Source organism: Borostomias antarcticus (genome assembly GCF_949987555.1).
Source record: "Borostomias antarcticus genome assembly, chromosome: 8".
Classification (NCBI taxonomy): Eukaryota; Metazoa; Chordata; class Actinopteri; order Stomiiformes; family Stomiidae; genus Borostomias; species Borostomias antarcticus.
Genome location: NC_140241.1, coordinates 7197705 through 7212704, shown reverse-complemented (window position 1 = coordinate 7212704; position 15000 = coordinate 7197705). Strand labels below are relative to the sequence as shown.

The 15000-nt window shown below is 45.3% G+C and overlaps 2 protein-coding genes across 3 annotated transcripts in view; one reads left to right on the top strand and one right to left on the bottom strand.

Moving 5' to 3' along the window:
• Positions 1 to 4495, bottom strand: part of rundc3b (RUN domain containing 3b) — a gene marked incomplete at both ends in the record, with an annotated part of 9591 nt that extends 5096 nt beyond the window's left edge. For both annotated transcript variants that reach the window (XM_084441733.1, XM_084441734.1), the window contains 2 exons: positions 274 to 389; positions 4401 to 4495. In XM_084441733.1, coding sequence (XP_084297859.1) covers positions 274 to 389; positions 4401 to 4495 — 211 coding nt within the window. The remainder of the gene's footprint in view (positions 1 to 273; positions 390 to 4400) is intronic.
• A 2040-nt stretch (positions 4496 to 6535) lies between these two features.
• Positions 6536 to 15000, top strand: part of abcb4 (ATP-binding cassette, sub-family B (MDR/TAP), member 4) — an 18826-nt gene continuing 10361 nt past the window's right edge. The window contains exons 1-13 of the mRNA XM_084441570.1: positions 6536 to 6651; positions 6940 to 7010; positions 7133 to 7214; positions 8194 to 8350; positions 8476 to 8509; positions 9044 to 9235; positions 9322 to 9493; positions 9677 to 9801; positions 10962 to 11133; positions 11538 to 11651; positions 13261 to 13371; positions 13631 to 13756; positions 13888 to 14091. Of these exons, the coding sequence (XP_084297696.1) occupies positions 6949 to 7010; positions 7133 to 7214; positions 8194 to 8350; positions 8476 to 8509; positions 9044 to 9235; positions 9322 to 9493; positions 9677 to 9801; positions 10962 to 11133; positions 11538 to 11651; positions 13261 to 13371; positions 13631 to 13756; positions 13888 to 14091 (1551 nt within the window). The 5' untranslated portion in view covers positions 6536 to 6651; positions 6940 to 6948. The remainder of the gene's footprint in view (positions 6652 to 6939; positions 7011 to 7132; positions 7215 to 8193; positions 8351 to 8475; positions 8510 to 9043; positions 9236 to 9321; positions 9494 to 9676; positions 9802 to 10961; positions 11134 to 11537; positions 11652 to 13260; positions 13372 to 13630; positions 13757 to 13887; positions 14092 to 15000) is intronic.

The following is a 15000-nucleotide window of genomic DNA, read 5'->3' as shown; positions in this document are numbered from 1 at the left end:
AATATTGTGGAAAAAGTCCATAATTTTCCATAATTTAATTCAAACGGTGAAACTTTCATATATTCTAGATCCATTACACAAAGTGAAATATTTCAAGCCTTTTTTGTTTTAATCTTTATGATTGTACAGTATGTTCATTTATACACTCAATACTTGGTGGGCTGTGGCATGGAGGCAATCGGATTTGATTTTTTTTTTTATTCATTGACTATATTTAACATCAACAATCATGGATTTGTATGTGTGTGTGTGTGTGTGTGTGTTGAGGCATACCCTTGAGTCTGTGACTGAGAATGTGTTCTAGGATTGAGACGAAGTTGGTGAACTCTGGAGAGGAGTCATCTACGGTCTCGAAGCAGGAGCGGTCAAGCAGGGTTTTCACTGAGAACCTGCACACACACACAACAACAATAGCGCTCACTTAAAAGAACATTGTGTCCCTGTGGAACATTTAGCAGCGTAGTTTACACACAGGCGCACACACACACAGAAAGACGCGCGCCACACACACACACGGAGGCTCTCAGATTAGACGTTTCTAATCTTTCTCTGGGGAGACGAGATTATCTCCAAGTGAGCAGCGGATTTAGAGGCTTCCGGAAACAGACTTTCCACACGACCACCAGTCATAAAGGTTCAATCTAACAGCCTCTCAGTAGCATGACACAAACAAAATAATAAGAGTGTGAGTGCACACAGTCAAGCGCCCTGTGGTATCGGTGCGGCTGATGATGGACTCTGTGTGTGTGTGTGTGTGTGTATGTGTGTGTGTGTGTGTGTGTGCTCAGTCACCACACACCTCCACTGGGAGTCAGGTGCCCTGAACCTTGCTAATCTGGATTTAGGTAATACACCAGAGAGGGGAGTTAATGGACTAAGTGTACGTGATAAGAGTGTGTTTGTGTGTGTGTGTGTGTGTGTGTGTGTGTGTGTGTGTGTGTGTGTGTGTGTGTGTGTGTGTGTGTGTGTGTGTGTGTGTGTGATAGAGAGGTGGAGAAGATGGAGTACTCTCAGTGCAGTCAGTAGAGCTGTGTACACACAGTGATGTAACTGGTGATCAGTCGGGAGCTTCATCTGGAGAAGGACGGAAAATTGCGTTTCAGCTTTTTTCCATGACGTGGGAATCTGGAGTGATAGAGAAAGTGAGAGACACACATACACACACACACAGAATAAACACACAGAGTGCATCACCTCCCAGATGCTCTAAAATCAGCTGAGCTTCTGTCCTTCAGACTGCTCCTCTTCTCTCTGTGCTGTAGTGTTTACCTTCTCTCTCCCATGCTCCTCTCTCTTTCACACTCACACAACCTTCGCTTTCCCCTCTCTCTTTCTCAAATTCAAATAAACTTTATTGGCATGATGAAAAACCTATGTTTGAAATGTTGCCAAAGCAGTAAAAAAAATAAATGACTAATAGCGACAAATAATAAGAAATGTAGATACAATAATATACAAATATCAACAATACAATGAAAACCATCTAACAACAACTCAATTAATAATATAATAACATGGGGAGCTGGTAATATTTGTATAGATGTAGTCACTCAAATATTTGCTACAGAACTTGTTTCCCTTGTTTCCCACAGTCAACATATTAAGCAGCTAATACTGTAATACTGTAATACTGTAATACTGTAATACTGCACACCGACTTCTCTCGCCACATACTGGAGGTATGACAGTTTTTGATGATCAGGGAGATTAATAAACTCAGGATACATATTATTTATTTTAGCAAAAAAAATGTCTCTCAAATCTTTATATTTCTCACAGTATAGTAAAAAGTGAGATTCTGTCTCAACAACTCTGTGAACCCGACAGTCAGGTATCCTGTCACTGTGTACTACTAAGTAAGTAAGCATTTGAGAACCAATGTTCCCATAGGGCAGGAGCCTATCTCCTGTTTCTGTAGCGTGATGCAGCTTGATGTACAAGTCCACTCCCTGGACATGACGCTAGTATGTCGCAGGGACTCACCCCCAATCCAACCCTTGATGCTGAGTGCCAAGCAGGGAGGCATTTGGTACCATTTTTACAGTCTTTGGTATGACTTGGCCAGGGATCAAACTCCCAACCTCCCAATCTCAGGGCGGACAGTCTAACCGCAAGGCCACTGAGCTGGTGTACCATCTGTTTAGGGTCAAATGGAATTCTAATTTACTTTGTGATTTGGTGGTTTCGTTCCAATATTTGATTGGATTGTTTTGAGATGATTTGGTTGGGCCAGATTGATTGGTGTTTGTGGGCAAAGCTTCAGGACCCCCCCCCCCCCCCCCCAAAAAAAAAGTGGATTAGGAAAGGACTTATGCAGGTCAAAAAACAGGTTGCCACACACAAACAAACCAACACACAAACTCACCATATCTGACAGTAGAAAAAACTGCCCAAAGCAGAGCTACAGTAATATGTCAGGTGACGCAGCTGTTTGGGAGCTCAGGAGGGGTTATTGAATTACATCTGTCTACGCTGGGTACCAGGGGAATCACTTCTTTCTAACTGCAAACACGCACACACACACACAAACACGTCAAGATACAATGCCTCTACAAAAAACAGTGCTGAACACTGCTGAACACAAGGCTTTGAAAACAAGACATGAAAAGACACCCCTCACCTATACTGAAAACGGTACCATGGCTGGAACACGTACTGTACAGTGAGCTGAGCTCTACAGAATATGAACTGCAGTGCGTCCGTACAGGGCTGCTCCCCTTTCTCACATTGTTCACAGCTCTACCACCTCAACACCTTCGTCGTCGACCCACAAAGCTCTTCACCGTTTAGAACGCGTCCATTCCTACAGAGTGCTTTCACCAGGTTCAGTTATCATAGCTTCCTGTCCTGCTCCAAACACGTTCCCAATGTTCCCCCTTTATTCTCCCACTCTCTGTTCCTCTCCATGCCTGTCTTTCTCCTTTCTTTCTCTGCCCCCCCCCCCCCCCCACACACACACACACCTTCAGCCTCAGACCAACCTGACTGAACATAAGTGATCATAAATTACATTTCCCAGCAGCACCCAGCGAGAGAGGACCAGAAATCAACAGTGAACGAAGGGGCACTCTTCTTTACTCCTGACAAAATGAAAACCAGGGATATGAATGTACAGAATGTGTGTGTGTGTGTGTGTGTGTGTGTGTGTGTGTGTGTGTGTGTGTGTGTGTGTGTGTGTGTGTGTGTGTGTCAAAGAGAGATAGAGCCGAGAGAGAGATCAGAGAGATGGAGAAATGATAGAGGTGTACAGGTGGTTGCAAGAGGGAACCTATAGAGTTATTGAGGGAACCTATAGAGTTATTGAGGGAACCTATAGAGTTATTGAGGGAACCTATAGAGTTGAGGGAACCTATAGTTATTGAGGGAAGCTGTTTGACCTTCCATTAGAAGGAGTATCTGCCTTCCACCAATAAAACAATCTCAATATCATACACTGCAAGTAGTTGTTTTTTTTCTTCTAATAATTCCTTGCAAACACCTTACAGCACAGGACTATGAGATTAGATCTATCTATCTCTTCACTTTCTTAATAAGAACCAGGGATATCTGCTAATATCACGTTCCATGAGAGGATGGTACAGCATGAGATCACCCAGAGAATGACATCACCATTCATATTCACTCACTCACACACATGCACAGTCTCTCTCTCTCTCACACACACACACACACACACACACACACACACACACACACACACACACACACACTCACACACACACACACACACTCACTCTCACTCTCACTCACACACACCATCACCACCACCACATGTCACTACTCCATTGCAATTTAAAGCCTTTCTGTTGATCATCTGGCTGAACAACTGGCTGAATTTGTCATTCAAATGCAGCAATACACCCATATTGAGCAGGTACAGTGTAGGTACACCGTAGGTAATTATGGAAACTGAACTGTGATTGTATGAATGTTTAATTAAGGCTTGTAGGATGTGATGTGTGTGTGTGTGTGTGTGTGTGTGTGTGTGTGTGTGTGTGTGTGTGTGTGTGTGAGAGAGAGAGAGAGAGAGAGAGAGAGAGAGAGAGAGAGAGAGAGAGAGAGAAAACGTACATGGGTAGTGGAAGAGAATTGTTACCTATCAGTTCCTACGGTAAGATCCATGCGTTGTATAGTCTGCCTAGAACAGACATAGGCAGTAGACTAATTTGATGATCCCGATATTGCGCACCAGAGTAATGGCAAATAATCTTTATGATATAAATTGAGTGCGAAGGCGGGGTTGCCTGTCACAGTTAGACAAAAGACAGAGAGTCAGGGCAGCCTTCGTGTGCTGTTTAGAAATTATACTTGATATCATAGGATATTTCAAGACACTCACATGCGGTTCTCCTATTTCCTTTCATCAATGACTCATGGTCACGATAAAGCGCCTGGATTACCTGCAAACAGTGAGAAGATTCCTCCTCTCCACGGCCCCACTCCTGGTAGCGCCCCTCTTGCGGGCTAGATGCAGCCCCAGGCTAAGCGATGCCATTCCTGCTTGCTCGAGTCGTGTCACCCTGGTCTAGTTTGTGCAGTAGGCTAGCCTACCTCCGTAAGGAGCAGGGATCTCCCGTGCGCGCCGCCAACAAGCTCTTTGATCGATTGCGTCACTTGGCGCGCTCACTTGTTTGCTCTCGGAATCGAAGGCGAAGAGTAGCTTATGCTACGCTATGGTTGGTTTGTTGACAGAGGCAACAGGGAGGTCGGTTAGAAGGAGCCGCCAAGCATTGAGGGCGAGGAAGGGATGGGGGCTCAAACCCCAGATTCAGATCAGAGTGCTTGATCCCCGGCCTAATTAGCCTACTGTTGGTCACGTGTGGCTCGGGGTAGGAGGCTTCTTGTGAATTTAGAACTCAGGCTCAATATATGGAACAGCAGTTTCTATCGAGTCTTTTTTTCTCCATCTTTAAATTCAAAGAAAGCAATTTATTAATTAGGAATAAGGCTAATAGGCTACACCTTAAAGTGCAGCTCGGGGAAGCAGACCGCAAGCCAGGGCCGCGCTGCGCCCCAGCTGATATAATATAAAAATGTATAGCTTATATATTTAGTCATGTCATTAGCTTACCATTGAAACAGTAACATGTTTGAAGCTATTTCGAACACGCCCTTCCCCGTGTAGTAGGCTAGCCTATTGGATAGGCCTAGGCTATATCTATCCAATTGTTGGGGAATGATTGTTATGAAAACCAAAGCTGTTGCTAGCCCTTGACTGGCCATCCACATATTTACTTGTGAGTTTTTACCTTTTTTGTTGCTTCCTTTAATTCTGGAACACAAATCCTCAATAAATAAATAAAAATCCCCTGCTGTTTGATTGTTTTTTTTTTAAGAAAGAGCGCCCCTCATTGGGGATAGATGGAACCTTGTATCAAATGGTAACTGGACTGCACTTATATTAGGCTATTTTTATCCAAAACACTCAAGTAGCAGGAAGGTTCAGACGGACCGCACCGGGGTTAATCGCAGCCTAATCTCGAAGGGGCCGACATAACGAGTTGACAGTTTCCTAGATTCGGTCCTGAGGAGGTTCAAGTCCTTGGAGAGCGACCACACCCACCTTCTGGCCCGGGGTATACTGGGGAGCCGGCGCGCGCCTGCTGTTGGCCTGCCCGCGAGACCGGATGGAAGCCCGGAGGAGTGCAGAGCGTGTCTTTCTCCAGATGCGCCGGTGTTGCAACAGCGTATGTGGGTCTGAACCCAGGGAACAGCAATCTCGGGTTACGGTTATAGGGACGGGTTACGGCTATGGGACATGCTAGTAGGGATGCCCCATCAAAGGTCAACTGTTTCTGTAAGGTTTTAACTACCTCACTGGAAAACTGAATTATAGGGTTGTCCATTTTGAAGTTGATTTTAGGGTGAAACTATAATGCTGTATATGGGCGGCTGTCCTGAGGTCATATTCCATATCAATAAATAGCCTACAAATACAAATATTACAAACTGTGATAACGGTGATCTTCAGGCTACTCTGATGTATTCTGTATATCATCGCCCCCTTCCCCAGCGTCCCCCCACCCGGGTTATTATTAAAGTTCATCATCCATTCATCCATCCATCTTCATCCGCTTATCCGGTGTCGGGTCGCGGAGGCAGCAGTTCCAGCAGGGGGCCCCATACATCCCTTTCCCTGGCAGCATCAACCAGTTCTGCCTGGGGAACCTTTAGCCGCTCCCAGGCCAGTGCGGGGATGTAATCCCGCCACCTGGTCCTGGGTCTATAAAGTTCTTGATATGTTATTTAATTTTATCTGATAACACACATCTCACACGCACGCATGTCCTTTCAATTCAGTACATGTTTCTAGTGACTGTTGTATTGGCTATCTTGGCTGATCTGATAATGATGGTGAAAGTAATTATTATTCTGAGTTTATTCACCTGCCTCCTATTTCTTCAGTGTTTTCTAGGCTATATTACCGGTACTATCCTACGCGTTAGGGGGGCGTTCCGGCGGCTGTGATGTAACCTCGTAGGCCTAGCCTATAAAACAGCCTCATCTCTCCCTTTATGGTCAGTGCGTGTCAAGTCCAAGAGATAGAGAGGGGTGCGGAGAGGCGAAGGGGCGAGGGTGAATCTGAATACAGCAAGGATTTTAAAAAACGAATCCGGGTGGGTGGTGGAGCACGGTTGCAGGACAAAAGGGGTGAGTATAAATCCGTTATATCCAGCCGCCTTTTCATTCTACTGCACAGCCGACAGCTAACATAATATTTCAAAATGTGTAGCATGCAGCCTATAAAGAAACAAACAGGCATATCGCATAGTTGACTATTAGAACTGTCATGTCTCTTTCAATTTAGTCGTTAAACTGAACAAAACGGAACATCAAGTGATATTGTTGAATGGGCAAAGTTACTTTAGTTGTCCTGAGTCGTGAGAATGATAGTATTGCCTGAATCTGGTGCATATCCATCTGATTTGTGTGGAGCAGGACCCAGTCATGGACGAGAAAGACGGGAAGGACCAAAATGGGGACAAAAATGTCAAAAATGGGGACATTAGGTAAACTGTGATATCTCCCCTATTTACTCCACACAGTGAAAGTTATATAATGTGGTTGTTTTTGTTTGCTCTTGATTGTGGCTTCATGTAAAATAAGATTGTATTGTATCCGTTTCCTTTAGTGATAGCAAGAAGGATGATAATAAAAAGAAAGGTAAAAAGGAGAAAGAACCAAAGTTGGCTATGGTTGGCCCTATTGCTCTGGTGAGTAACTCCAGTGTAAACTACCTTTAATGTCTAGACACAAAATGAATTCCTAGATTACTGTATGCCACATATACTGTATAACCAATTCAGTGTCCATTTCTTGGGTGACTGTAGGCTACTGATAAGAGTTAGAGAGGCCGGCTGGCGATTGCAAGGTCCCCGGTTCGATCCCAGCTCCCGGCATTGTGCCAAAGTGTCCTTCAGTTGACACTGAACCCCAAAATCGCTCCCGTGCGGCAGGGTGGCGCAGTACTTAATACTGTCGCCTCACAGCAAGAAGGTCTCCCGGGCCTTTCTGTGTGAAGTTTGCATGTTCTCCCCATGTTCGCAAGGGTTTCCTCACAAAGAGCCCAAGATGAAAAACATGCTCTTGATCAGGACTTGGACTGAGCACTTACATAAATAAATACAGGGAACAATTTCCACCGGCAACACCTGAAGAAAAAGCATGTGTGTGTTGTGTGCTGTGTTCATCACTGTCACTGTGTGACCAATCAAAAAGACTGTCAAGGTCCTGGAGATTTTTGTTTTAGACTGTTGATCATTATACTCAGGTCAGCAAGTGAGTGATAAAGCATTGTCCAAACCCATGCTGTGTAGCCTACGTGTGCGGGTGTGTGCATGTGCGCATATTCGTGTATGTGTGTTGTGTGTCTGTGTGTGTTTGTGTGTAATTACTTGTCTATTCCTAGTGTTTGTGTTTGTGTGTGTGTGTGTATGTGTGTGTGTGTGTGTAAGGTTGGAACTTATATCAGACGGCTGTAGGGAAATGGGGAGGTTTGGGCGGGCTCTTTCCTCTATTCCCCTGCTGTGAGAATATAATAGCCTCGCATGGACTTTGAAGTCTTTCTGAAAGAGAGCGTCCGCTGACGGCCGAGCGGTAGCTGTGTGCTCAGTTCCTGCCCATCTCATCCTCTCTCTTAACGCTGACCTGACTTCTCTCCCCGTCTCTCCCCGCCTGTCCTGGGATGTGTAGTTCAGGTTTGCTGATGGATGGGACACGCTGCTGATTCTCCTGGGGGCGGTCATGTCCATGGCCAATGGGACAGTTCTGCCTCTGATGTGCGTTGTGTTTGGTGACATGACCGATAGCTTTGTGACGGACTCCGTAGTGTCACAGCAGAACTTCACCAGTGAGTCCCGTTGCATCACACATACACACACGCACACACACACACGCACACACACACACACACACACACACTAGAGAAGAACCTAGAGAGTAATTAAAGTTGAAGTCGTATCTTTTCCACTGCAGACATTACCAGTGACCTGGGGATGGATATGAACCGGTGAGAACAGTCAACTAGACCTCGACAGCCACTCTCTGTCTTTATCATTCATCCATGTCATCTGGGTGTCAGGTTGTGTGTGTTATAATTACTTGTGTACTCCCAGTGTGGGTGTGTGTGTGCGCGTGCGTGCATGTGTGTGTGTGCGTGTGTGTGTGTACAGTATGTGTGTTTAACACATAATGGCCTACGTAAACAGCATCTCTGTAACTATCTACTCTACTGACAGTCATGTCTCTCCTATGAAGTATTTGGCCCATATTTATTGCTCTGTAAATGTTCTTAGCCAATAGACAAACATTTTCCAGGAGCTTGCTCGATCGTCACGTTAAGAGAGGTCAGGGAAAAGAATGTACAGCTCACTTATTTGGCCCTTGGGTGAATTGTTTATTTGCTTCCCTCTGGAATATGTAGGGGTGGGACATCCACCCCCCCATGGCTCTCTGTAAAGCGCATTGTGTTGCCTCTGTGTGTGAAATGCGCTATACAAATAAAGTTTGATTTGATGTGATACCATGTCTCTCTGTGGCCCAGCTATGCCATCTACTACTCCATCATGGGGGCTGGGGTGCTGGTGGCGGCCTACATGCAGGTGGCCTTCTGGACGCTGGCGGCGGGTCGGCAGGTCAAACGCATCAGGAAGCTCTTCTTCCACTGCATCATGCAGCAGGAGATCGGCTGGTTCGACGTCAACGAGACGGGGGAGCTCAACACGCGCCTCACCGAGTGGGTAACACACACACACACACGCGCTGTACATCTCATAATGTGTGTGTGTGTGTGTGGTTTATACCGTTTCGTCTTCTCTCCAGCGACATCTACAAGATCAACGAGGGCATCGGGGACAAGGTGGGGATGTTGATCCAGTCGCTCACCTCCTTTGTGGCCGCCTTCATCATCGGCTTCATCAAAGGCTGGAAGCTTACCCTCGTCATCCTGGCTGTCAGCCCGGTGCTGGGTATATGTGCCGCAGTGTTCAGCAAGGTGAGTCATGCACACAGACTCACACACACACGCGCACACACACACAAATTAGACTAACAGAGGAATGCACTGATTTTCTGACACTGAAAACATTCCTTGAAAGGCCCACATATCAATCAATCAATCAAAGCTTTATTTGTATACGTACATACCCAGTCCCTCCTCTCTCCTGTGTGCCTGTAGGTGCTGACGTCGTTCACGTCGAAGGAGCAGACTGCGTACGCCAAGGCCGGCGCTGTGGCCGAGGAGGTGCTGTCTTCCATCAGGACGGTCTTTGCCTTCAGTGGACAACAGAGGGAGATTGAAAGGTGTGTGTATGTGTGTATTTGTGTATGTTGTGTCGGTGTGCGAGTGTTTGTGTGCGTGCGTGCGTGCGTGCGTGCGTGCGTGTGTATCTCCATGCTAAGGGTTGAAGCCAGCCTTGGACGGCTTCAGCAGCTGCCATTTGGCAAACAGTATCGCAGCCTCAAGGCCCGGACCATCAGGCTCGGGGACTGTTTTTTCCACCAGGCAGTCAGACTCTTGAACAATGGTCACTAATGGCCTGCTGCCTGCCTACCTGTGTCACTGACACACAGGCTCACTCAGACTCACACTGTACATACACAAACACACACCCACATGCAACAATGCACATTTGCACCTTCACACACTATACACTTTAAGCAAACTATAGTCTTTTATTACGTCTCTTTATTACAATTAATAAATTATTACAGTTTTTATTGTCATTATATTGTGTTCTAGATAATTCTAGAGTAGGCAGCTGGAACGCTGAGCGCAGGGTTCTATTCAGAGAAATATTTCTATTGGCTGGTGGCTTGGATCAGTATTTTATGTTAAAATTAGCCAAAACGTAAATTATTTATTTTTTAAATCCGTCCCTGTCACGGTCTATCCGGGACCCCTGAGGCCCCCCGTGCCAAATATGAATGTCAGGTCGACGGTGTCCAAGGACAGTCTGGAGAGAGGGACGGACAGCAGATGGACAGACAGACAGACAGACAGACAGACAGACAGAGGGTAGCTCAATGATAGTATAGATGTAACAATAAGCAATCTGAATCCTGCATCTGTATACACTGTATTTATGTGCTGTTGTCAAAGGTAGACATATGTTCAGTGCACATTTGCCTCTGAAGTCATTACTCTGCTAAGAGCCAAGAAATACTGTTCTATAAATGAATTTCCTGTAAGAAAATACACTGCAAGTCACTGCAGCTCTGAATTATAGCATCCGCTGGAGGACAATTTAATCAGTATGATTGACTATGATGAGGACTTCTCTCTCTGTCCATCTGTCACTCTCCGTCTGTCCAATCAACTCTCAGCTCAGCTTTTGCTGTCTCCATCCCACTCTTAACCTATCTGTGTGTGTGTGTGTGTGTGTGTGTGGTGTGTGTGTGTGTGTGTGTGTGTGTGTGTGTGTGTGTGTGTGTGTGTGTGTGTGTGTGTGTGTGTACTTAAGGTATCATAAGAATTTGGAAGATGCTAAGAACATGGGCATCCGGAAAGCCATCTCCGCTAACTTCGCCATGGGCTTAACCTTTCTGATGATCTACCTGTCGTACGCCCTGGCCTTCTGGTACGGCAGCACTCTCATTCTCAGTAGAGAGTACACCATTGGGTCTGTGCTCACTGTGAGTATAACCCTCACCCAACTCCCAACAACAACAAAACATTATTTTATTTAGTTGTCTCTTTTTTTTTCTTCCTTTTGTCTCTCTGAGAGTTTGGCATGGGTGGGGGCTGAGTTGTTGTTCTAGTTTACTGTTTGAACGCACCACAAACAGGGATTAAAGTTAAAAAATAATATAAGGACTCCTATTTTGTACTGTTTACCCATCATTTGTAAGATTAAATTTTCCAATAAAAATATTATTTAAAAGAACAACAACAATAAAGCTCAACACAATCTAGTGCTCTTACCGTACAGCAGTTCAATTCAGTGGGACAGAATGTTATTGGTGTTTGGGAAGGTGATGGCGGGCGCTGTGTGTGTGTGTGTGTGTGTGTAACCATGGTGCGCTGTGTCTCTCTCCAGGTGTTCTTTACGGTCTTGATTGGGACGTTTGCGTTAGGACAGACCTCCCCCAACTTTCAGACCTTCGCCAGTGCCAGGGGGGCTGCACACAAGGTCTACAACATCATAGACAACGTGAGACACACACCTCTCTATCAATCAATCAATCAATCAATCAATCAAAGCTTTATTTGTATAGCGCATTTCATACCCAGAGGCAACACAATGCGCTTTACAGAGAACAAGGGAGGTGGGCATACGACCCACTCTCTACATATTCCAGAGGGAAGCAAAAAAACTGTAATCACCCGGGGGCCAGATAAGTGAGCTGTAAAAATTCTTCCCTGACCCCTCTCAACAAGGCGATCGAGCAAGCTCCAGAGTATGTTTGTCTACCGGCTAAGAACATTTATAAAGCAATACATTACATTACATTTCAGAGTAAGAGAGGCTAAAAAAGCTACACACACTCTCTACACACACACACACACACACACACACACACACACACACACACACACACTTGGACCCTCTGTTTTGAGGTGAACTTTGTCTTGAATCATAAAAGTATTTCAAGAGTTAACTGGTTTGACCCATGAATGAGCTGTTTGAGCTGTGAATGAGCTAGTATGCGTTTGTTAATGTTTCACAATTTGTTTACAACATACAGTACACTAACATACACTGATGCTTACAACATACACTGACAGGTAGACTGCACTTACACACTTGATAACTTACACTACACATGTATTGGTGTACACACACACACACACACACACACACACACATACATACATGCATACTGTGTGGACTGAACTGCACTTGTATAGCAGTCCAGTAAACACAGTATGCAAAGTGCTTTATCCAAATTTGTATCACAATTTGTTTGCACAGAATCACAATCCAGTTTGCACAGTATCCAAAGCGCTTTATAATGAAGGCCTCTCATTCACCCATTCACACACATGCACATACACCAATGGCGGCACCTGCCATGCAAGGTGCTAGCCTGCTCATTGGAAGCAATTTGGGGTTCAGTGTCTTGCCCAAGGACACTTCAACATGTCAGGAGGAGCCGGGATTCGAACCACCGACCCTACAATCATTGGACGACCCACTCTATCTCCTGAGCTACAGCCGCCCACTGTACACTCAGTACAGTAATATTCAAGGAATTTAGATGCATAAGTCACCCCCCAACATACACACACAATTAGCACACACACATGACATTCACACAGACCCTACGGCCAAACACAAGGTAAACCTGAGAAGGGTGAGGTACCCTGGGAGAGCTCAAACACACAAACTCACGCTAAGCTTCACAGAGCACAGAGACTACAGAGACCGCAACCTCACTCATAACAGGAACACACACACGCACATATGCACGTACACATGCACACACACACACACAATTGGAACACAGGGCAAAGAGAGGGAGCTGTGCTGAAACACAAAGACTAGAGAAAATAAACAGGAGCAGGGCCAAGCTGCTCAGATCAACCATCCAGACCCGACACTCTTCCCTCCATTGTCTTTCTGAGGTAGAAGGGCAGGATGGTGAGAGAGAGCGGGAGAAGCTAAGGGCTCATCATGAACAGAACCAGTAGTTTTGAAGTATGTTTATACACCGCTACCAGTGCAGTGAGCTAATCTAAACCAAAGGGCATTTTTCCTATCACACAGTGTGTGGATAGTCACTAAAGGTTCCCATTGTTGTAATCTTTCTCCTCTTCAGAAACCTAACATCAACAGTTATTCAGATGACGGCTTCAAACCTGATTTCATCAAAGGAAACATTGAGTTCAAGGACATCCATTTTACATACCCCTCGCGGCCTGACGTCAAAGTAGGTCCGCCTCTCTTGACATGCTGCTTGTAGAAATTGTTTTACTGAATGGCTGTTACTGGTATGACTGTTCACTGCATGACTAGCTGTGGTTAACCCTATCAAACACACACACACAAACACACACACACACACACACACACACACACAGTTGTCTTACATGGTATCTTCTTAAACGCTGAGTTGCACATGAACTTCTGGAACAGTTCAAATATCCCATTTCCCTGTCTGGTGTCACTCTCCTGTCTCCCCTCTGTAGGTGCTGAATGGCATGTCTCTTAGCGTGCGCAGCGGTCAGACCATAGCCCTGGTGGGCAGCAGTGGCTGTGGGAAAAGCACCACAGTTCAGCTGCTACAGCGATTCTACGACCCGCAAGAGGGATCGGTGAGTAGCGGGGAAAGCCGTCGCACGCCGTCGACATGTTCATAGACAGACGCCGCCGCTGCTCGGCCGCCTTCACCCTGCGCCCGCTTCTGCGTCGCCTCCGCGTGAGCATGGTTTCGTCCCCCGTGTAGGTGAGCGTGGACGGCCATGACGTGCGCTCCCTGAACGTGAGCTACCTGAGGGGGATGATCGGCGTGGTGAGCCAGGAGCCCATCCTGTTCGCCACCACCATCGGCGAGAACATCAGGTACGGACGACTGGACGTCACGCAGCAGGAGATCGAGAAGGCCACGCAAGAGGCTAACGCCTACGACTTCATCATGAACCTGCCTGACGTACGTACTGGAAGAGTGTGTGTGTGTGTGTGTGTGTGTGTGTGTGTGTGTGTGTGTGTTTTGTGTCTTTGTGGGTGTTTGTGAGAGAACTGTATTTTTCAAGAGGATGTGTAAGCTATAAATAGTTGAAGATGATGATGATGTCATTTTTGGGGTTTGGTATATTTGTTTGTGCCTCTGGATCACCCCTTTGTTTCCAGTTCTCTGGAGGTTAGACATGCCTGTAAGCTTACAATTAAAACAAGAAAGTACATTTCCTGAAGAAAATGTGAGGTAGGATAGCTGTCACAGCCGGATGTGTCAACTACAGCGAGTTCTTCTACAGTATAACTATAAATATAAAAACTGCTATAAACTACTATAAATACTACTGCTACTACTACTATAACTACTGTACTAATACAACTACTGATAGTACTACTATAACTACTAACTACTATGAATTTAAAAACTTCTATAAATTACTATAAATCCTACTGCTAGTTCTACTATAACTAATATAACTACTTCTAGTAATACAGTACTACAACTACCAACATGTACAGTTGTTGAATTAAATTTTAATTCTCAGCATACTGTATGACCTAGCCATACTTTATCTATACAGGTCTTTTATGAATGAACTATATTTAAATTGTAATAGTTAAATAATTGGATGATGCATTGAGCAAGACTTCACTTCCGGTTTACGCGGCATTGGATTGACCTTGAGTGGCGGCCATGTTAAATTGTGGCCATTGACCCTTAGAGAGCTTGCATAGTAGAATGTCAAAGGGATGATGCATTTAACAATTATACTTCACTTTCTGTCTAGTAATAGTAGTAGTAGTAGTAGTAGTAGTAGTAGTAGTAGTAGTAGTAGTAGTAGTAGTAGTAGTAGTACAGTACTGGTAGTAGTAGAAAGAGAGA